The sequence below is a fragment of the Stomoxys calcitrans genome, chromosome 1 (genome assembly GCF_963082655.1).
Source record: "Stomoxys calcitrans chromosome 1, idStoCalc2.1, whole genome shotgun sequence".
Lineage (NCBI taxonomy): Eukaryota > Metazoa > Arthropoda > Insecta > Diptera > Muscidae > Stomoxys > Stomoxys calcitrans.
Genome location: NC_081552.1, coordinates 118833887 through 118857546, shown reverse-complemented (window position 1 = coordinate 118857546; position 23660 = coordinate 118833887). Strand labels below are relative to the sequence as shown.

Below are 23660 nucleotides of genomic sequence, written 5' to 3'. Positions count from 1 at the left end.
TCACCAGTGGCAAAGACGCTTGAGGCATTACTCCTCCCGAGCCTCGTAGGAGAATTTCCATTCGCCGAGCATCAACATGGATTTCGAAGACTGCACAGCACAACAACAGCTATGCATGCCATCACCGCACACATTTGCCGTGGCTTCAGTTAGCGAAGGCCATGTGATAGGACGGTCTTCGTGGCACTGACTGGACCTATCGAAGGCATTCGACACGGTCAACCATGCCAAATTATTTGAGGACATCGCCAACACGTCCATCCAGCCTGGCCTGAAACGATGGGTCGCGAATTATCTGTGTGGTCTCCAGTCATTTGTGGAATTTAGGGATAAGAAGTCGAAGCACCGTAGAGTGAAACAGGGAGTTCCCCAAGGTGGAATAATATCTCCGGCACTGTTTAACCTCCACCTATCGTCCATTCCACCCGAGAGGTCGTATCACATGCCGACGATTGTACGATCATGGCTTCAGGCCTCCACCCATTGATGACGTCTGCGATAGGTTGAACGTCTACCTCAACGAACTTGCCTCATATTTGGGGGCAGACAAAGAAACCTTGTTGAGCACGTACAAAGCAATTGGCCGGTCTGGGGTAAGTTATGCAGCGCCAGTGTGGTCTCGTCAACTTTGTGACACGCAGGGGAATAATATTCAGATATGTCAGAATGCCGTCCTCCGAACTGCGACGGGCTGTCTCCTCAGTTCTCATGTGGACCACCTCGATCAGGAGACAAAGATCCTACCAGTGCGAAGACATAACTATTCTACATGCTGTCTGAGCAATACCTTTTGGGCTGTTATCGCAGAGACCATCCAAATCATCATCTTGTGGATAGATATACACCGCCCAGAAGCCTTAAGGTAGATCTACATGATCTAGAGCGTGAGGTTCAGCGCTACAAGAGAGAACCTCTAGATCAAGCGACATATCAAGCAGGTCTAAACAACATTCATGCAGACACGGTAGCAGATGCGGTAATTGGCTACCGGGTGAATGAAGTCCTTGGAGAACGACCGCCACCCATTGCACCCGAAGAAATCGACCTCCCCCGGCAAACCAGAGTGGTTCTGGCTCTATTACGTTCCGGCAGATGCAGCCGCCTCAATTCCCATAGAGCTAGGATTGATGCCGACGTGCAAGATGTATGTCCCGATTGTAACGAGGGACCGCACGATACACTTCACCTGTTTAATTGCCCGGCCAGACCCACTCGACTCAGACCCAGATCCCTGTGGACGCACCCCATCTTAGTCGCAGAGTTCCTGGGTCTTGAACAGAACCAAGCAGACGAAAGATAGAACACAATAAACTGCTACAACAACAACTAAATATCTCATGTTTTTAGAACTGGAAACCTTGTTAGTAAAAGGCCTAATACTTTAGGATTACTAATGTGAATATATTATATCCTACATAATTTAAAATAAAATATAAACATTTCTACGTTAAAACACTGAAGGAACAAAAGTCAGTTATTTGTAGCGCAAAAAATACTTATATGAAGCTCAAGATATAATTATATCTAAGGCCAGATATAATTATATCCAAGGTCAGATATATTTGTATATAGCATATCTTTTTGGGTATAATTAAAGCTGGCCCCATATCCATATTATATCTACTACCAGATATAGTTATATATAGCATTAGATATAACTATATATAATTGGATATGGTAGATCCATTTGAAACCATAATTTGATCCAACTATATCTTATCCGAGATATATTTGGATCTGACCATATCTTTTTTTTGTACTCGGGTAGTTATGTATCTTGTATTTACCTGACAACATTGTATTAAATCCGGTGGACTGCGTAATGGTAATTCAATGACATCGATGCTTTTCACTAAGGGTGCTTTTGGTGTGGTCATTGATGCAATCCTTATTGTTATGGGCAAATCAATCAGCTTAGACTCGGGGAATTTCCAAAAGTTTGCGTAAATTCTCACAAACATTTTAGTGTCATCTTCCGTATACACTGCTGCATTGTTACTGCTGCTGGTGCAACTGATACTCGATGTCGTTGCATGTACTGGACTGCCTACGGTTTCCTTTTCTAATGTTAACAGGTATTTTCCTGAAATGTATTTAATGTAGTGGAGAAATTGAGTTACGTTTGGCGAAACATATGTAAATCCATATATTAACCTGCTTCACAATATATGAGGTTGACAACTTCTCCAACCGTTGCCAAAGTGAATTTGTTTGGAGATTTCTCATCATTGCTGTCTGTTGTTACTTGCCCGGAACTTCCCGAAGACGATTGAGCGTTTGCTTCAGGTGCAGGTGGCAGTATTGCAACTGGTTCCTGCTCTTCTGCTGTTCGTTGCCTATCGATAATATCATAGATTTCAATAAACTGCTCAGCGCTGCTTATGGCTATCCGATTCGAATCAATTAGAGTCGCCGATAATATTTCACCGTTCAAAGCAAAAGTATTTTGCTTAGCAAAATTGTAGGCCTGTAATATTTTCACCATTTTACCATCGATTTTCAAATCTGTAACGAAGCATAAAGAGAATTATTCAAAAATAACTTCTGTCTAAAACTGAACACATTTAGTTGGTCATAACTCAAGCAACGCCCTATTTCAAGCGCTGAAAAGTTAACGTCATACTTTTGAATTTAATTTTGTGACAGCGCGACCCGTTTGCTGCTGCTTAACATGTATTCACGATGGCCACCACAATCAAACTGAGGAAGTCACATAAAAAATTAACCCAACATGTTTGCTTGTACATATAACACAACTCATACTACCTTGTTCTGTTCTTGGATGTAGAATACTTTGACGCTAGAATTTTTGAGTAGAGCTAGAGGGCTAACTGCCTTCGCGGCTTTATTAATCTCTCACCCAAAATAATTTTTATTTTGTGTTCATCCGTTTGTGCATTGATGTGCGTATGTACGAGCGTTTATTTGTGCATTCTTACATGTGTTAGTATGCTGTTAATGTTTGTCAACTCGCTAATCGGCACTTTATTGTCATCATAATCTATTTTTTGTCAACAATTAAGGAATTGAATTACCCTGGCTTATACAAATTCAAGGATTGGCAAAACTCTATGAGCAGATCTAATGGTGTCCTTAACAGAATTTGAAAACGAAATTTGTCGGGATATAACCCAATTTGAAATCAAATGTACACATCTGTTTTAGTTAGTCCATGAGCTGGACACCCTTGAGTAACCTGTCTTGAATTTTTCCATGATTTGCTCAATTGTTTTTAAAGTCAATTTTTTTAAATGTTGATTTGGAAATTCGACAGATTCAAAATGTGTCGAATAAAGGCAAACATCGGGCAAAACTCTAATACCACATGAAATTCGGTTAATAGAACAGTTAAATATTTGTTTGTTCCATAAAGCAGAGTGTTCTGTTCAGCTTTCGGAATCGTTGCGAAACATTTTAACAAAATATCGTAATTTTTTTAAACATAATTACAAGAATTTTTTTGTACTAACTCAATCTTATGTTCATACTAGCTGAACCGGGTTCACTCCGCTGCGCCTTCTTTTACTTTATATGAAACAAAATTATCTTTGGATATTTATTTTCGCAAATTAAAGAGCTTTTAGTGAAATACCATGCTACGAAAATAATATATGCATATCGCAAAAGCATAAAAATATGAATGCCTTTATCTGAATCCCATATGATCTTTACTGGTCTATGAATTCGCTCGCAGGGTTTGGGGTCATTAACGATTGGGTGTTAGATATACTCCATTATTAAAAATCTTTATTTCAGCTCGATATTGTCATGATGTCCGAATTAGGGGTGTTTTCGGAGGTGAGGTGGACCCTTAGACTCTTGGGCCAGAAAAAAATATCAGCATCGTTCTCTTCTCTAAAATACCATTTCTTTAAACCCCATATTGCCATTGGTTTAAGGGCAGTTTACGGGATGAGGCGTCCTCCCCTAGGCAGCTGATCCCGAGTGGTGATATCAGATTCGTGGTCTACTCCCAAATACCTATCATTTGAGCCCAATATTTCCATAGTCAGCAACATGACCGGTTTCGGGGGATGGGGCGTTCAGTGACTTGGCCCTGAAAATACATAGCAGATTTGTGTTCTACTCTAAAATACTTCTTATGACAGCCCCATATTGGAGTGGTCAGCAAATACGTCCTATATGGGTGGTGTCATGGGGGTGGGGTGGCCCCATACACACTTTTGCCGAATATTGATATCAGATTCGTGCTTTACTCCCAAAGACCTTTCATTTGAGCCCCATATTGCTACTGTAGCAAATTTGTCCTCTTTGGGGTTGTTTTTGGAGGGCGCTGCCCCTATACACTTGGCCCCACATTTGGATATCAGATTCGTATTCTACACTTAAACACCTTTTATTTGAGAACCATATTGTCATGATCAGTAAGTAAGTCCTGTTTGGGGGGTGTTTTGCGTAAGGGGTGCACCCCCAGAAACTTAGTCCCACTTTTGGATACCAAATTCGTATTCTACTCGCAAATACCTCTCATTTGAGTCACATATTGCCAAGGACGGTAAATATATCCGATATAGGGGTGTTTTGGGGGTTGGCGTGGTCCCCCAAACACTTAGTCCTACAATTGGATAGCAGATACGTTTTGTACTTTTAAATACCTTTCATTTGAGTCCCATATTGTCATGATTGGTCTATATATATATTTGGTAGATACATATATTTGGTAGGTATATATATATATATATGTTTGGTAGGTATATATATATATATATGTTTGGTAGGTATATATATTTGGTAGGAGTGGGGCTGCCCCACTAGGTACCCCATCCAAAATTTTTATTTGCAGGTAATTTTAAGAGAGCACACAAAATTTCGCTTAAATCGCACCACCCATCACCGAGATCTGGCCTGAAAATTAGGGTAAGGGGGAGGGTCCGCCCCTTATTTAATAAGATTTTTCTGCTAAATTTTTTTTCCTATAAAAATTGTTTGTATTTATATATTTATATTTTTTCTATTACAAAGATTGGCACCGTCTGGGTGGGAAAGTTAACAAATAATACCGCAAACAACCGCAACGAAATTCCTATATTTTATTTTTCTTTATTCAAAGGAACGATAACAAAGATACATGCTGATGATTAATTTTGACCACTCTGCCCTCTCTTTGTTTATGTTGGCATTTTTTTAATTGGATCAACTAAATCCAATTGGATCAAACAAATCCATTGAAGACTGCCAGATGACGCCAATTTAAATGTAAGTGCTACACGCTTGGAGTGGATCATCATGTGGTGGTTGTCTATGAATAGTCATTCATAGACAACCACCATACCATATGACTACCTATTGAATAGTCATCATTTAGTCTTTTTATACCCTCCACGATAGGATGGGGGTATACTAATTTCGTCGTTCTGTTTGTAACACCTCGGAATATGCGTCTAAGACCCCATAAAGTATATATATTCTTGATCGTCGTGTCATTTTAAGTCGATCAGATACGAGGTCTAGCCTTAAATACCTTTAATTTGGCCCCATATTTCAATAGTCGGCAAACATGACCGGTTTGGAAGTAGGCCGGCCACTCAGTGGGTTGACCTTGAAAATATATGTCGGATTCGTGTTCTACTCTATAAACCCTCTTATTTGAGCCTCATATTGCAATAGTCAGCAACTACTTCCTATTTGGGTGGTGTCGTGAGGGTGGGGTGGCCCCATAGACACTATTCCCGAATATTGATATCAGATTCGCGCTTTACTCCCAAAGACCTTTCATTTGAGTCCCATATTGCTATGGTCGTAAATTTGTCCGCTTTGGGGGATGTTTTTAGGAAGAGGCGGCCCCCCAAACACTTGGTCCCACATTTGGATATCAGATTCTAATTCTACACTCAAATACCTTTTATTTAAGCCCATATTCCCATGGTCAGTAGTCCTGTTTGGGAGGTGTTTCGGGGAGGGACCCTCATAAACGTGGTACCTCATTTGGATATTAAATTCGTATTCTACTCGCAAATACCTTTCATTTGTGTCCCATATTGCCATGGTCGGCCATGGCAATATGGGATATCAGATACGTTTTCTTATCCTAAATACCTTTCATTTGAGTCCTATATTGTCGTGATTGGTCTAAATATATGTTTGGAAAATTTTAGGATGGGGCGGCCCCCCTAGGTACCCCATCCGAAATTTGGATACCAAATTTTTATTTTTAGGTTACTATCTGAGAGCATACAAAATTTCGCTTAAATCGCACGACTCATCTCTGAGATCTGGCGTTTCTGAAAATTAGGGTAAGGGGGAGGGTCCGCCCCCCTTCAGATATCAAAAAATGTAGTACCATATTTTCATCACGGGAGCATTATCCACCATCTGTGAAAATTTTAAGAAAATCGGTTCAGCCGTTTCTGAGTCTATAAGGAACACACAAACAAACACAAATTGATTTTTATATATAAAATATAGAGATTACACTGGGATTCATTGTTTTTAAGCCATTAGCGTAAAAAGGGTATTTATTTATTTCACATGTTTTTAACTTATACGTTTTTTTTTTATATAGAGCTTGACAGTTGTTCAAGTGAAAGGACGAATTGAGTACCAACCCTAAAGGCAATTTCATACTTTGCTCGAAAATTTACGAAGAAGAAAATGATGGACGATTTTAATTAGGTGGAGCTGAGCATTTGTCTTCTTGAAAGTTCCAGATATGTATAGTTCTGAAGTCAGTGGACCTCTTCAGCATTCTAGATGGTTCATTGAAAGTCCGGCTGAAGCAGCTTCTGAGGGAGATGGCAATATCAGCGAACTGGGAACGGACAGACATCAAGCCACAAGGAATTATTATCATCGAGCTTAAACTTGAATCGGACAGCACTCTTTGGTATGTAAGAAGTTTGCCCCTGTTCCTTAATGTAATGTTCATGGGCAAATTTGCACTTTACTACCCGCAAATAATCATTTTGTAACTGCATGGGAATCGAAAGGCCGAGCTCAGGTTACTACCGGGCTCAGCAGGTGGCAGATAGCTGAATGACCTATAGGTCAGCTGTGAAAACGAGCGGCAGAGACCGAGGTCATCCTACAGAAAGGGAAGGTGACATGGCGAAAGTATGCCGTCTAGTTGTCTAAGTTGTCCAACCACAGGGATGCTCTACAGATAGATGCAATTTGGGTATGATGCGCTATGGATTCCGGATTTATGGATTTGATAACGGATTTAGATTGATGCTACGGGCTGACAGATGTGGTATTCTGTTACCTGAGTAAGAGGGAATGACATCCTTCACAAAATGGCTTTCAGGCTAATGCCAACGTTGCCTCCGTCCCGCTAAACCCCTAGCAGGGCTTAAAGAACGCTCTGTGTTTCGTAACCATTAAGTTGGTTATGTGCGTCGGTTCTGTTGATAAAATAGCCAGATTAATGCCCGACCTGGCTCTCGACGCAAGTACTCATAAGGACATGCGTCAACCCTCGCCAGGACCTAACTGCTTGCAAAGACACCTTCGGGGTCAATTTAAAGGGTGACTACATTTTCAGCCATAGATAACGGCTCTAAGTTGGGACCCAATCCAACTGGAGACACCTACCAACTCAGCAGCAGAGAAGATGGAAACTATCATTGAATGGAGATGGAAAGTACACCGATTACCGGTGAATTCTTCACACACCTTCGGGCAGAGGTATGCCAGAACAGCACCAATTCTCTTAGACAAGAGTTAATTTTGAAGATGCAACTCTCAGAAGAAGAAGCGTTTGGTAAGTGCAAGAAAATCCTTCGAAAGGAAAGTTCAGGCCACAGGAAGGCTGAAAAATATCAGCAGGTATGTCAGAGGTAGAGGAAACTACTGCAGAAATTGGAATAGAAAACTACCGCAGAAATTGAAAACCGCAGAGAATCAGAAGGAGCTAAGCAGCACAAGAACAGCACACTCCCACGACATAGAATGACACGTCAAGAAGATGGCAAGAAGAAGGACAAAGCTGTAGAAACGAGACCACCAGCGAAAACGGCCGAAAGGAAGAAGCCCGACAAAGAGGACTCCGCGGCGAAAAGCGCGTTCGGAAACTTAGGCAGCGATCGGAGGCCGTGATAATAAAGCCCAAAGGGACCTTAGGCGAAACCGTATAATGTTCTCATCTATATCTGTTGTTTAATAAATTAAATGTTGCTAAAAACCAGCTCAAAAGATAAAAACATTAGTCTTTCATTGTGTTTCACAAATCTTTGACAGCGGTAAGAACTATTTTTCATAATTTCTTCGCTAATTGTGTTTTTTTATTTGCTGTTTGTTCTTTATTATCAATGGTGAGAGCTTATTTGTCAATGTACTCTCTTGAACAATTCATCGAAACATTGTCTTACTCCGGTGTTGTTGTAATACTGTCATTGCTGTCGTCATCGTTGTTGCTTTGTGTCTATTTTACATTTGTCAACTCTACTCTACTCACCACACCAGAGGTTGTTGAACACGCTAAGCTTTTTTGTTATTTGTTTGCTGTCTCGAAAAGCCGCTTTTATTCACCTATGCTACTTTAACCCCACTAGGGTTAAATGTAATAATGAGTTGCTCCAAGTCGAACTGCAAAATTGATAATTAAACCGAATCCATGGTTTCATGCTGGCTTTGTTTATCCTTATATTATTCGAAGTGCGTAGGGTTAGCCGCCCGCACTGTAAACAACTTACTTGAGGATAAAGAACTTCGTTGGAGTTGGAATTTTTCACATTTTTTAAGAATACAACGCTTGAATTTGAGGTCATAAGCAATGAACTTGATAATGTTGTTGAAAAGTTTGCGAAACATATTTTATTCTCCTGCTACATCACCTGGGACAATACCATCTACAACTCCCGGAACATCTAACTTTAATGGACAGCTAAAAATTCTTGTACCGAAAAAGACTATTTTGCTTCGCGTTTTGTTGGTGAAACATTATCTGATGAAATCATATCGTACGTAAAATGGAAACTGAACAAAAATGTTGATGTTGAAGTTATAAAATTCCAATTTGCTGAGAAGCGTAGAATGGCCTCATTTAAAATATTGGTTTGAAGGCGTTTTTGAATACGTGGTGAGTCCAACTTTCCGGCCACCTAGAACCGTTAATCACGAATTCTTTTATAAAGTGAACCCAATCTGATTTTTTAGTTTTACCTTCATCCTCAATTGAAGCTCCAAAAAAATTACTCCACCTAAAGATTTTTTATCTGTTTGACAGAATGTGAATGAGGGCTTAACTCCAAATTATCTTCCTTATACACTAATAGTTTTTGTTTTTATTATGACATAATTTTTACTGAAACTTGGCTCAAATGTAATATTAAAAACTCTGAAATTTTATGTTCAAAACACCAAATTCTTCGATGTGACCATAATAGTAAGTCAAAACAAGTAAAAAGCCGTTAAGTTCGGCCGGGCCGAACTTTGGATACCCACCACCTCGGGTATATATGTAGACCACCTTTCGTCAAAATCCGGTGCAAAACTCATACCTTATGCCCCAAAGCAGCTATATCAATATATGTTCCGATTTGAACCAAATACTAAAAAGTAAAAGTCATTGTTCAATTGTATATATCAAAATATTTGTCTTTTAGTAGTTAGATATAAAAATAAACCGATCTGAACTATATAAGACAAGAATATCGAAACGCATAACATATGTCAGTCTGTCAAATTTCAGTGAAATCGGATTAAAAGTGCGCCTTTTTGGGGCCAAAACTTTAAATCGAGAGATCCGTCCATATGGCAGCTATATGCAAATCTTGATCGATCTATAACAAATTGCAGAAATATGTGGAGGGGCTTAACTTAGCTCTTTGTCCCAAATTTCGGCATCATCGGACAATAAATGCGCATTTTATGGCCCCAAAACCTAAAACCGAGAGATCGGTCAGCTATATCCAAATCTGAACCGATCAGAGCCATATTGACGGAGGATGTCGAAGGGCCTAGACAACGTACTGTCCCAAATTTCAGCACAATCGGATAATAAATGTGGCTTTTATGGGCCTATGACCCTAAATCGGGGGATCGGTCTATATGGCAGCTATATCCAAATCTGGACCGATCTGGGCCAAATTGACGAAGGACGTTGAAGGGCCCAAGATAACTCACTGTCCCAAATATCAGCAAAATGCGATAATAAAAGTGACTTTTATGGGCCTAAGACCCTAAATTGGAGGATCGGTCTATATGGCAGCTATATCCAAATGTGGACCGATCTGAGCCAAATTGGCGGAGGATGTCGAAGGGCCTAAGACAACTCACTGTCCCAAATTTCAGCAAAATCGGATAATAAACGTGACTTTTATTGGCCTAAGATCCTAAATCGGCGGATCGGTCTATATGGGGGCTATATCAAGATATAGTCCGATATAGCCCATCTTCGAACTTAATCTGCTTATGGACAAAAAAAGAATCTGTGCAAAGTTTCAGCTCAATATCTCTATTTTTGAAGACTGTAGCGTGATTTCAACAGACAGACGGACGGACATGTCTAGATCGTCTTAGATTTTTACGCTGATCAAGAATATATATACTTTATGGGGTCGGAAATGGATATTTCGATGTGTTGCAAACAGAATGACAAAATTAATATACCCCCATCCGTCGGTGGTGGGTATAAAAAAACCGGAGGAGGAGTTTTGATCGCAATTTCTTTAGAATTTACTTCTGAAATAATTCACTTACCTAATATTGATAATATTGAATTATTAGCAGTGAAAGTACTTATAAAGAATTATTTTTTATTTGTTACAGCTCCTACATTTCACCAAATTTTTCTTCTACTATTTATGAGAGTCATTTATCTGCTATAATATCTGTATCTGTTTTTCAGTTATCGAAACCCTCTAATTTACCATCAATTTCGTGGAATCAACAGATTGATAGCAATGTTTTCATACCTGTTGTTGTTAATGTTGTTAGAAGTGATCAAATTGAACCTTTGCTTAATTATGGTATATTTCAAGTGTATCGTTTATCCAATACTCGGAACAAATTATTAGATATCATTTTTGTTAATCAACCTCATGATGTTTGCATAAATTCTTGTAATCCTTTAGTCTTACCAGAAGACAAGATTCACCCAACTATTTATACAAAAATATTTTTTCCATCTCTTCATAAACCTAAGAGGCAAGTGGCCAAAACCGATAGAGCCTACTTTTTTCCTACAGAAGCAGATTATGTAAAATTTAATGGTCTTTTATCCAATGTATTAAAATCTAATAATCTCAATGAGTTTTTGCGTAATTTTTATGATACGTTGTTTACATGTTTTTCTAGTTCTGTTCCCAAAATCTCAAAACGGACTTTAACTGGACCTCCTTGGAATACTTTAAAACTTGCCAAACTTAAGAATAGAAAAACAAGTTATTTAAGAAATATAAAATGCCTGGTTCTCCTATGGATTTTTCCATGTATTCAATTTCTAGCAGGAGCATAAAATCAAATCCAAAAAAATTTAATAAGTTTCTTAATTCCAAGCGAAGATGTAGCACTCTTCCTAACACCCTTAAACTAATCGCCAAAGGAAATAAAGAAATTTGCAACTTTTTGCAAACTTTTTTACCTCGACATATTCTGATAAAATGTATGATATCAACTCTGAATATCCGTACGAGATTCTTCAATCCTCTTTAATAAGTATGCCTCGAATAACTATTGATACCGTTTCTAAGAACTTGAAATCTCTAAAATGCTCTTTTAAACCAGGCCCTGACGGGGTACCCGCTAGTGTACTTAAATTTTGTGTTGACCACCTTAAATTTACTTTAACCGGGATTTTCAATAGACTTTTAAAATTAGGTCTTGTACCTGAACTATGGAAGAAATCCTATATTATTCCCCTATTTAAATGTGGTTAAAGGTTCGATGAATCAAACTATAGAGACATTGCAAAGTTAAGTACTATACCATAACTTCTTGAAAATATTATGACTGATAACATCTCCCATCAAGTTTCTTCATTTTATTCAGATGCGCAACACGGGTTTCGTAAGGCTCGATCAACTGTTACAAATGATTTACAGTTAGTAACTTTTGTCAATGACGGATTTAGGCAAAGGAAACAGAATGATACTATATATACCGACTTCAGTAAGGCGTTCGATAAAGTCAATCATGGCCTACTTTTGTGTAAGCTCGGTAAAATCGGGGTTTCTTCTGTATTATTATATTAAATTGGGTTAGTTTTTACATATCTGGCCGTGTTTAGAATTTACACTTCGGTGATTCTTTTTATAAGTCAATTATTGTGAAATCCGGTGTTCCACAGGGCAATCATCTGGGTCCAATTCTTTTAAATCTGCTTATAAACGATTAACCTTGTGTTATTAAAAATTCTTCAATCTTAATGTATGCTGATGACGTCAAAATTTTCCAATTGCTCTGTGTTCCTTCTGAGCAGGAATTGTTACAACTCGATCTTGATAACTTTTGTTTGTGGTGTAATGTAAATTAAATGGAACTAAATATCTCGAAATCTTAATTAATGTCTTTGTAAAGAACGCAACACTTGCGTTCCTCTTAGATCGTAAATTGAATTTTAGACAATATATTTCTATGATGGTGAATAAATCTTTTAGTTCTCTTGGATTTATGAAAAGATGGAGTAAAGAATTTGATGATCCTTCAGTTACTAAGAACTTATATATTTCCCTTGTTCGAAGTACACTTGAATATGGATCCGTTATTTGGGACCCGGTTCATACTATTCATACTACTTCTACTATCTTATCTTCGTAATCCTGGTTGGAATTATCAAACACTTCCTTCCTATACGTTTAGATTAAATTTAGTGAAGCTCCCTACTCTCAGTAGCCGCAGGAAAATGTTGAATATAACTTTCATTTCAAATGTTTTACACGTGAATTTGAAGTCCGAATTTTTGTTGAGCCGGCTTAATATTACTTAATATTAACGTTCCTTCAAGACCGACGAGAAATTTTCAACTGCCTAATATTCAATATAATCAAAGCGATTTTGCAAATAATGATCCTTTTCGTCGTATTTGTTTAGATTTTAACAAATATTATCGTCTTTTTGATCTTACTGAAGACAAAAAGAAAAATTGTACTGTACTTAAATCCTAATTAAATATCAATGTTGTTTGTATATATGTATATTTACATTAGTCTGTAAGGATATATGTGTATCTGGACATCCGCTCCTTCCAGAAGACAAAAACGGTTGATATTCTTTTCGTGATGGGCAGAGGTGGGACTAAGCAGGTGTTCTGTGAGTCGCTCAAGGGCATTCTTAAGGAGGCTGCAGACGTACAAGACCTAAAGCTTAAGGCGACAATAAAGATCAGCGACCTGGATTCCCTCTCCACCGCCGAAGAGATCGCCGACGCAGTGATCAAGGCAACCGGAACAACAGCTGAAGAGCAGAAAAGGGCATTCGTCTCCTACCAGCTATCTGCGCCAATGAGTTGCTGAAAACCTGATCGGAATGACGAACTGGCGGCTGAAAGATCGGAATAAGAAAAACGCTGCTTCAGGTGCTTTGGAGCAGGACATCTACAGTGGTAATGCAAGGGACCCGATAGAAAAGAAATAGGACTATGTAATAAATGTGGCATGAGTGGACACACGATGAAGGAGTACACTAACCCTCTGAAAAGCTGTATGCAGCGGAAAAGGCCCTGGTTCAGGAATATGTAAAGGAGGCTCAGAATACTACAGGCCAACATACACAGGGGTAAAGGTCGCACGTGCCGACATTATAGGTATAAGCGAACAATATTCTAGGAAGAAATCAAGGATTCTAGCAAGAAAATCCCACGAATACAGCTGCTATCTGGATTCCAGACCGCAATGACATCTCACCAAAAACAGCGGTACACTTGGGTGCAGATGGATCACTTCACCTTGTTGATTAGTGACAGTATCGACGCATTCCAAGAAAAACTTGATGAGTTCGAAGACACAATGCGAAGATTACAAGGGCCTTAAATAGTTGCTGGCGATTTCAACTCTAGAGCGGTACAATGGATCATGCCAACGACCAATTCAAAAGGAAGACGAGCTGGTTTACTCGTTGTAAACAATGGAAACGTACCAACCTTAAAGCGACCCGGGTGCGATGGCACTATACCGGACTTCAACCTTACGTCCGAGGACATCACATGGAAAGATTACAGTGGAGTATAATCACCAGTATATTATGTTTTTATTAAATACTGAAACGGACACAGCTAATGTTTATTTAAAAAGTTGGATATGGTGACCTCCAACGAAAATTTTCCGTAATCGTTTGAATATTTTGGTATTTTGTACATTCCTGCGTGTGTTTCGACTGTGGCTTATAGGTTTTAAAAAGGTAGAGTTATTGAAAAATTCGCGAGCTATTGTTGTGTTGTAAATTCCATCGACGTTGAATATTTCTAGGGATTCAAGACTTCGTTGTTGTTGTGTTTTTCGTGTTGTTTGTGTTTTGTGGATTTCTTGATGTATTCACCTTAATTCTAATTTTATTAAAAAGTTTAACTTCTCTATTTTGGTGCATTTGCAGTATTCGACAATCTTTTGCTTTTCCTCAAGCGGTAATTCCATGCCTCAGCTGAGATTATACCAATGAAAAATATGCATTTATACAGCTTTTTTGTTATGCTCATTGTGTACGCCTAAATTTTTGTACGTTTCGACTAATTTTATGCTTGTCTCACAGCTCTCGATAAGTGTTTCGCCAGTTAAAAGTTTGCATGGTTGACGAATTCTGTCAAAATTAAGAAATATTATTTTTATATCACTCATGTGTCTAGTCGGAACAGAAACGAAGGAAGCGCGCACGGCCACGGAACGGGAAGATGGTCGCTGAAAAAGGTAAGGAGCCGCTCTCTTACGCCGGTGTGGCGAGGAAGCGCAACAGAGATGAGATGACTTATACAGTCATCGATATCAGCAGTGCATCCGGTAGGATTCCAACAGATCGTCGGTCCCAGGTGAGGCATTTGGTAAACGAACAGGTCAACGAACATGTGTTGACTCTGAAGGTGGTCCACATATACGAATTATGTGCTGGGAGTATATAGAGGGGACATCTTAACGCTGCGCTTTGCGTCAGCGGAATGTATTGATACCGTCAAGAAGCTCGTTGGAAGTATCCTGGGTTGCAAAGCTCGACCCTGTAAGAAAGATGGACATCTCACAGTTCACGGCGGTTTTCATTAACGATCCTAATACTAAAACATCAGGCAGTGCAAGGGCGAGAGACCAAACACAGCCTTACGAACAGGTACCCGACGACGGAACCATCAACGACTTTTTCGAGATAAGGAAGACTTGGATGGATATAGATCCTAATGCTGAAACATCAGGCAGTGCGGTGACAGAGACGATGACGATGAGACCATAACCTACTCTAAAGAAGCCCATTTACTCAAGATTTGGAACACTAGTATAGGCAAAGATCCTAATATTGGAACATTAGGTAGTGCACGGACGTAATACAGCATAACAAACAGGTACCAGTTGATGGAACCATTACCGACTTTCATAAGATCCGGGAGACTAGGATAGGCAAAGAACCTAATATAAAAACATCAGGCAGTGCAGTGACGGGAAACTCAATGCAGCCTAAAGAACAGCGAGCAGACGATGACCATCATCCACTCCTAAGAAGCCCATCTAATGGAGGACCAATGATTGAGGTCATCCAGATAAACAGGTACTCACGCTCTGATAGAGAAATATGTCATATGACTGGGCTAGACGCAAGGGTCTCAATGTTAACCCAGAGAAGACTGAAATAAGCCTGTACACGAGGTAGACGAAGGTGGGCCAATTTGACACACCACATTTCCTCAATAAAACGAGTTCGATATCTGACAAGGCCAAATACTTAAGAGTGATCTTGAATAGGAAACAAAGTGTCACATTCAGGAGCGTACTGTGAAGGCTCACAGATATTGCGCTCTATGTAGACGGGCCGTAGGCTAGAAATGGGGCCTGAATCCGAGGATAGTCCACTGGCTCAACAGGAGTGTGATAAAACCAATGCTTACTTACTCAGTAGTTTGGTGGACATGTTCAGGTTCAGGAACCATGTCTTGGCATAGGTGGAGCGATGAGGACCACCCCCACTAGGACACTGAAGATTATTCTAGATATTCGACCCATTGGCATACAGATAAAGTGTGAGGCAGGCACTACGGCTATGAGACTTAAGGCCATTGGAGAATGGATTGAGGATGGGAGCAGCTCATACCATCACTGTATAATCGAGGCGACGGTAGGATACCTGGAAGGAAGGGAAAAAGTTTGTGATCGGATACCTGAGACGACACTTGAGGTCGAGTTCGAGGCAATGCTCCCAGCGGCACAGTCTTGGACTAACGAACCCCTAGCATTGCCATCTGGAAGATCATATTACACGGATGGATTAAAGCTAGAGGACAGAGTGGGCCTGGGGTCTGTTTTAGACTTCCTGATCATAATACGGTCCTGCATCAGAGAACCGGGCTATCACGGAATGCGGGAGTTGGTGTGGTGTTATCGCGAGGACGTCGAGTGTGAACATCTTTACCGACAGTAAAATTGCCATAAGGGCAATAACAACTAGGACGGTAAGGTCACGAACAGTCTTGCAGTGTACAAAGGAGATTAAGGCCTTCTCTGACGATGGCAAAACCCGCATAGTTTGGGTACCGGGCCATAACGGAATAAGGGGGAATGAAAGAGCAGAAGATTTGGCAGCGAAGGCCTGTTTTATGTAAACTGTCTGTTGTTTGGCAGCATTTGACAATTTCATCGTTGAATCATGCATTGTATTTAGATTTTTCATATATGGTATGGAAATTATTATATATTTTATAAAACAAGTCATTAGCATTGTTTGATCCATTTAATAAAAAGGAACAATCTGTATCTTTTATTAATGGGATCACTTTAGATGTGTTTGATTGGACCGCTGAGTAGAGCGGACGTCTTAACTCGTAACAGGTTGCTTTTTTCGGGCCAAATTTGAAGTCACCCAAGGTAAGCGTCTGTTTCCAGTGGAGCAACAGATCTAGAGCATAGGAGCAGGCTTGGAATAGACTCTAAAGACCCAACAGCTGCGGAAGTGGTATCAGGCCGTAGCATGTTGTCTGCCACTTAAACCTCCACTGGTCGGCTGCGCCAGGCTTCACTATAGGCTATCGGCCTTTTCTGGCAAACCAATATGCTCTTTAAAAGGTTGTAACAATAAAAGGCGCTGATGAAGAATCTACAAAAGAATTGTCCACACCGCAAGTGTCCAGTGTCCAGTAAATGCGTAAGGAAACTCATCATGACCAGAACGAATCTTGTGAACTCCTCGCGGACTCAGGAGACGAGGAGCAACAGCGGTCCAAATTCTTAATCCTGACTATAGTCCGGTTTCTGCAATGCCGCTTCGGCGGCACTAAAGGTTCTTCTGATGGCAGGGGGACTTGACGTGGTTCTTATCCAGGAACCATGGTTGTATAGAGGAATGGTTCGTGGTCTAAGAATTCCTGGATTAAAACATCCGCCGCTAAGCTCCGAAGATTCAGAAGTAGGCGTCATTACGGGCTGGTTTCTCTGTATATGGCACACGATTCAGAGATGCCGCCTTCAAGCCTTAAGTTGCTGGTTGAAGCCGCTTCTGCAGGGAAAAGTGCCTCATTGTACGAAGAGCTGCTAATGCACATCACTAGATATGGGGAAGTTCGGAAACCAACGAAAGGGGTGACCTGCTTATCGAATATATTATAAGTTGCGATCTAACGATTTGTAATAAATAGAATACACCGACCTTTATTACAAGGAAGAGGCAGGCGGTACTAGATATTACATTTGTATCGGAAGATGTAAGCGAAAGGATGTATGACTGGGAAGTGTTGGATGACCACAGCTTCTCTGATCATCGTTATATTAGTTTCAGCCTTGGAGAAAACAGAAGAAAGCCGGATTGGTATAAATTGCGGCACACATTCTGCACGACTATCCCTTCTAGACCAGAAAAGAAAGCGAAAACTGCGGAGGACATAGACATAATGCTCAAGCGGATCCTGAAGGCCCTGAATGACTCAATTGTGTCTGCATGTCCTATAGTCAAACAGAGGCGCACACAGCGATCGCCGTGGTGTCTAAAGAAGAGCTGCAGAAAACTCTTCAACAGGGCGAATGCTACAAGTGCACCACACGATTGGGACGTCTATAAGACTGAGCTAAAAAACATACAATGCGAGCGGAGAAAGGCTCAGAACAAATCGTGGGCGGAATTCTACACCTCGGAGGATACATCTAAGGCCCCTAGGCTAAGGAAGATTCTGTTTTCGAGACCTATTTCGGTGGGATATATTCAGAAGTCAGATAATGGATGGACAATGTCAGTGAGAAAACACTAGAACTACTCATTGATACACCTTTTCCGGGAAACTTTTCAACGGACAACGTGGCGCCGGAAGAAGTTGTCAGTGGAGGATATGGGGGAAATTGTGTCTGAGCCGAAAATCCTTTGGGCGATAAGAAGTTTCAACTCCCTTAAGTCGCCAGGCCCTGATGACGAATCACCGGTTGAATTACAAGCTAACAAGCTACAAGCCTAACCTACTTACTAAAAGATGCATTACGGCAGGCCTGGGATCTGTAGATCTTAAAAAATGGGTCGCCAGAGGAACATCTCAAGGAGGAGTACTGTCTCCTCTACTTTGGAATATAGCCATTAACAATATGTTATTGTATACGTATACTGATGAAGTGGCTATTGGGGTTAGGCGAAAGTTTCCCAGCACTCTTAGAGATATACTTCAGGAAGTTCTACGTAAGACAGCGAAGTGGGCTACCGAAAGTGGTCTTGGCGTAAATCCATCTAATAGGGAAGTTTTTGTTTTAAGCAGGAGACACAAGCTACCCACAGTGGCATCTGTCTTCTTGGGAGGAGAGAATATTCCATTTACTGAAAGCCCAAAATACCTCTATTGAAAAAGAGGAATTGAAACCATCCATTTCGTACAGTGCATTCTCATCGCGCGTAATATTTATTTCTGCTAAAATTAAAAGCTGTGTTTGATTAATAATATCTTTATTATAAGTTATGAGCGTATTGTAGTGATCGTATGATTACGTGCATCGCTACTGTCATCACGGCAAGAGACATGAAAGGTGCAGAGCGCAAACTACGGCAGTTGATGGTAAGCGCAAATACTGGCTGGACAACCACGGTTTTGAACTTTCGATGCAGAAGACCAAGTTGCTACTCCTAACGAGGAAATACTGGTGAAGACCAAGAGATCGGTCAAATATCTAGGGATCCGACTGGATACAAAACGACTCATGCAGAGCATATCCTGGACGTGACAACAAAGGCCGCGAAGAAACCGGCGCAACTCAGTCGACTGATGGCAAACATACAATAGGTGGGTCTCTCCCGAGCAGGCGCAGGCTCTTAATAGAGACATGCAATACCATCCTCTTTTACCTGCATGGTATGGGAAAATACTCCTCTAGCAAGTGTATTTATGAGGAGCTATTGTATAATTTTCAGACTATGTGGAACACACATTCTCCCACTACGAGAGCTAGGTTGAAAGACATAGGCAATTGGAAATAGCGATTGGCAACGCTTTCCCTGCGATAATAGTCCAGAAGATGCTGGATGGAGATGGATAGAGTATAAATGCGGAGGTCTGGACACAGACACATCGAAGATGATATGGATATTCACCAGATATGGGGTCTACCTCAAAGTAATAAGAAAGCGGTTCCGAGGTGGGATTATTGATATTTAAATTCGTTCAACAATTATCAAATTGTAGAAAATTGGAAAAAATGTTATTTGTTGTAATCTTATATATAAACATTAATTTGTGTTTGTTTGTGTGTTCCTTATAGACTCAGAAACGGCTGAACCGATTTTCTTGAAATTTTCACAGATGGTGCGTGGTGAAAAAAGGGTACTACATTTTTTCATATTCGAAGGGGGGGCGGACCCTCCCTCTTACCCTAATTTTCAGAAACACCAGATCTCGGAGATGGGTGGTGCGATTTAAGCGAAATTTTGTGTGCTCTTATTTAGTACCCTAAAAATAAAAATTTGGGATCCAAATTTCGGGTACCTAGGGGGGCCGCCCTACCCCAAATCTTTCAAACATATACTTAAACCAATCACGACAATATGGGACTCAAATGAAAGGTAATTAAGATTAGATAACTTATCAGATATCCAATTGTCGGACCAAGTGTTAGGGGGACCACCCCAACCCCCAAAACACCCCTAAATCGGACATATTTACCGTCCATGGCAATATGGGACTCAAATAAAAGGTGTTCGCGAGTAGAATACGAATCTAATATCCAAATGTGGGACCACGTTACTGGGGGTCCACCCCTTCCCCAAAACACCCCAAACAGGTCTTATTTACTGACCATGGGAATATGGGGCTTAAATAAAATGTATTTGATTGCAGAATTCGAATCTGATATCCAAATATGAGACCAAGTATTTAGGGGGTCGCCTCTCCCCAAAAACATCCCCCAAAGGGTACAAATTTACGATCATATCAATATGGGGCTCAAATCAAAGGTCTTTGGCAGCAAAGCACGAATCGGGAAAAGTGTCTATGGGGCCACCCAACCCCCACAACACCACCCAAATAGGAAGTATTTGCTGACTATTGCAATATGAGCCTCAAATAAGAGGGTTTTTAGAGTAGAACACGAATCCGATATATATTTTCAAGGCCATCCCACAAAACACCCCCAAGCCGGTCATGTTTGCCGACTATGGACATATGGGGCTCAAACTAAAGGTGTTTGGGAGTAGACCACGTATCTGATATTAACATTAGGGCCAATTGTCTAAGGGACGTCCCACCACCATAACAACCCCCAAATATGATGTATTTGCTCACCAAGACAATTTGGGTCTTAAAGAGAGTGGAACTAGATATTTATAGTTTTTAGGGCCAAAACCCCAAACCAAACATATTTGCTGACTTTTGCAATCAGGAGTTTAAATGAGATTAGAAAACGAAATTGATATCCAATTTTAAGGCTAATGGCAATATGGGGTTGCTGATATATTTTCCCGGGGACCACCCCAATCCCCAAAACACCCCTAAATCGGTCATATTTACCGACCATGCCAATGTGGGGCTTAAATGAAAGGAATTGGGGGGGTAGAGCAAGAATTGATACACACTTTCGGGACCAATTTTTTGGGGGTCTACCCCTTTCCCAAAATACCCCACAAACAGCTATTTTTTACTAACCATCGCAATATGGGGCTCAAATAAAGGTATGTGGGAGTAGAATACGAATTTGATATCCAAATGTAGGACCATGTATTTAGGGCATCACCCCTTTCCCAAAACACCCCCCAAAGGATAAAAATTATACGACCATGCCAATATGTGGATCAAATGAAAGGTATTTAAGATTAGAAAATGAATTTGATAACCTATTTTGGGCCCATGTGTTTGGGGGACGCCTCATCCTGAAAACTCCCCTAAGCCAATGGCAGCCGAGTGTCTGGGGGATAACCTCACCCCTAAATCAGATAACATGAGAATATCGGGCTGAAATAAAGTATTTTAAGAATGGAGTACACCTTACATCTAAAATTAAATTCGTAGACCAATAAAGATCATATGGGATTCAGATAAAGGCACTTATATTGTTAAACTGTTAGTCAAGCGATATACTATTTGCGTAGCATGGTATTTCACTAAAAGCTCTTTGACGAAATTGAATATTGCAAGGAAAATTTTGTTTGTTGTAATATAAAAGTGAAAGATAAGATAGAATATAATTTTTTTTAATATTTACAATTTTGGCGCTATTTGAACTTCTACCATTTGAAAACAGCAAAAAATGTTTGCTGTTTTAGCAACAAATTATTACTGTCCCATCTTCAGCTGACTTTCTGCTATTACAGCAAACATTTTTGCTGTTTTTACTAACAAATGCATGTGTAAAGCATTTTCCCATCCTGGCCGCAAAAAAAAATTATATGGTGAAGATAAACGCAATTTCAAAAATTTAACAAATAGACTAATTTGAGATGAAAATGGCTCACTTTTGTTTTTTCACCTTCCGATTACTTTCTGCGAGAACCTGTTCTTGCCGGCTGTCGCAAAACTTAATAAGTCTGAAGGAGTTGCATCCTACGGATTCAACAAGTTAAAACTGAAGGTCAATTTGGTAATGTTTTATCAAGTTTTGGTCAACATCTTGGTTTCTTTAACACATAGGTCTTCAATTGGCGTGGTCCACATTATATTTCCTGTAAAGTTTTAGCCCACTATTTCTTAGTTGACCGCAAGGTTCTTTATTACTTAAGGCTCCAAATTGAATAGATTCGGAAAAAGCGTGGTCCATATTATATTTTCTGTAGACGGTTTTAGCCCACTATTTCCCAGTTGGTTACAGTGGGCCATTTACTGAAAAATGGGACATTTTAAGGGAAAATTGCCAATACCTTTATTTCCTTAATACTTAGGGCTCCAAATTGCATAGATTCGGAAGCGTAGTCCATTTTATATTTCCTGTTAATCAGTTTAGTCCACTTTTCCCAGTTGGCCAGAGTCAATTTCTTCTATTGAGTTTTGAATTAAATTCGACATCCATTTTTCTTTTAACTTTTTTAATATTTATTACTATTTAATTCTTTTTATATTACAATTTTTCAGTATTTGTATTTGGTTTTTATTTCTTTTGTATTAGGAATTTTTTGTACTAGGTTTTCTTTATTGTGATTTTAAATTTGACATATAGGTGGAGCTGTATCGTGAGTTTTGAGTTACAATATATTCTCACATACATTTATTTGTCTGGGATATAAAAGAAACGCGTGATTGACTGACTTTTCACTGCCCAGCCCAAACGGCTGAAGTAAGAATCCTAAAATCTTGCAAGAATGTTGATCTTAGGACGTACACACGAGATAAGGCGGGATTTAGTGATATTTGTACGTTAAGGTACTAAAAAGTACCAAATAGTACGAAAATTTAGACTATTTGCCCAGGGCGAACGGGAAGGGCTAGAAAAATGTTATTGGGCTCAAATTAAAAAGCATCTCGAAAAAATAAAATTTGGTGAAAAAAAATGCTCAACATGGTACCGGAAGTGGGAGTGCAGTTAGTGCTGCAATTGGTACTATTTGGTACTTTTTTTGCGGATTGAGCTAGAGCTATGAATTTTGGTAAATAGGTACACTTCGACAACCTTAGTTGGGAGACTATATGAGACCATATATGGAAATAAGTACATTAAGGTACCAAAAAGGTACAAATAGGAGAACTTTGCACTAGGCGAACGGTTAGAAATTTGGCATAAATTATTTTTGTTGCAAAATAAAGGGGATAGACATAAAAAATTAAAAATAGTACTGGAAACGGCAGAAAACGCTCGTTTAATACCGCATTTGGAACCATTTAGCACTTTTCTTACGGATTGAAATTTTAAATTTAGGTAGAACTAGGAAATGTGTGTTGGGTGGCTCAATAATTTTGTCACAATCGTACACTTCGATACCAAAAAGAGGTAAATAGTACGAAATAGCGATAAGATGTATCAAATACGAAATGCTGAAATCATACTAGGAGTGGAAGAAAACGTTCTTAAGTGCTGTAATTGGTTCTTTCTCTATAGATTAAGCTAGAGCTTTGAAATTTGGGATACAGGTACAGTTTGACAGTATATATTGAGCTATGAGATATTTTGAAATTCGTACATCTAGGT

The 23660-nt window shown here is 39.7% G+C and overlaps 1 protein-coding gene across 5 annotated transcripts in view; it reads right to left on the bottom strand.

Moving 5' to 3' along the window:
- Positions 1 to 23660, bottom strand: part of LOC106094038 (uncharacterized) — a 135953-nt gene that overhangs the window by 63278 nt on the left and 49015 nt on the right. For 4 of the 5 annotated variants that reach the window (XM_059360875.1, XM_059360874.1, XM_059360877.1 and 1 more), the window contains exons 2-3: positions 2155 to 2505; positions 1788 to 2083 (exon numbers count right to left, since the gene is read on the bottom strand). In XM_059360875.1, coding sequence (XP_059216858.1) covers positions 1788 to 2083; positions 2155 to 2485 — 627 coding nt within the window. In that variant the 5' untranslated portion in view covers positions 2486 to 2505. Of the gene's footprint in view, positions 1 to 1787; positions 2084 to 2154; positions 2506 to 2623; positions 2692 to 23660 lie in introns of those variants that run through there. The other variant, XM_059360876.1, reaches the window with a different exon arrangement.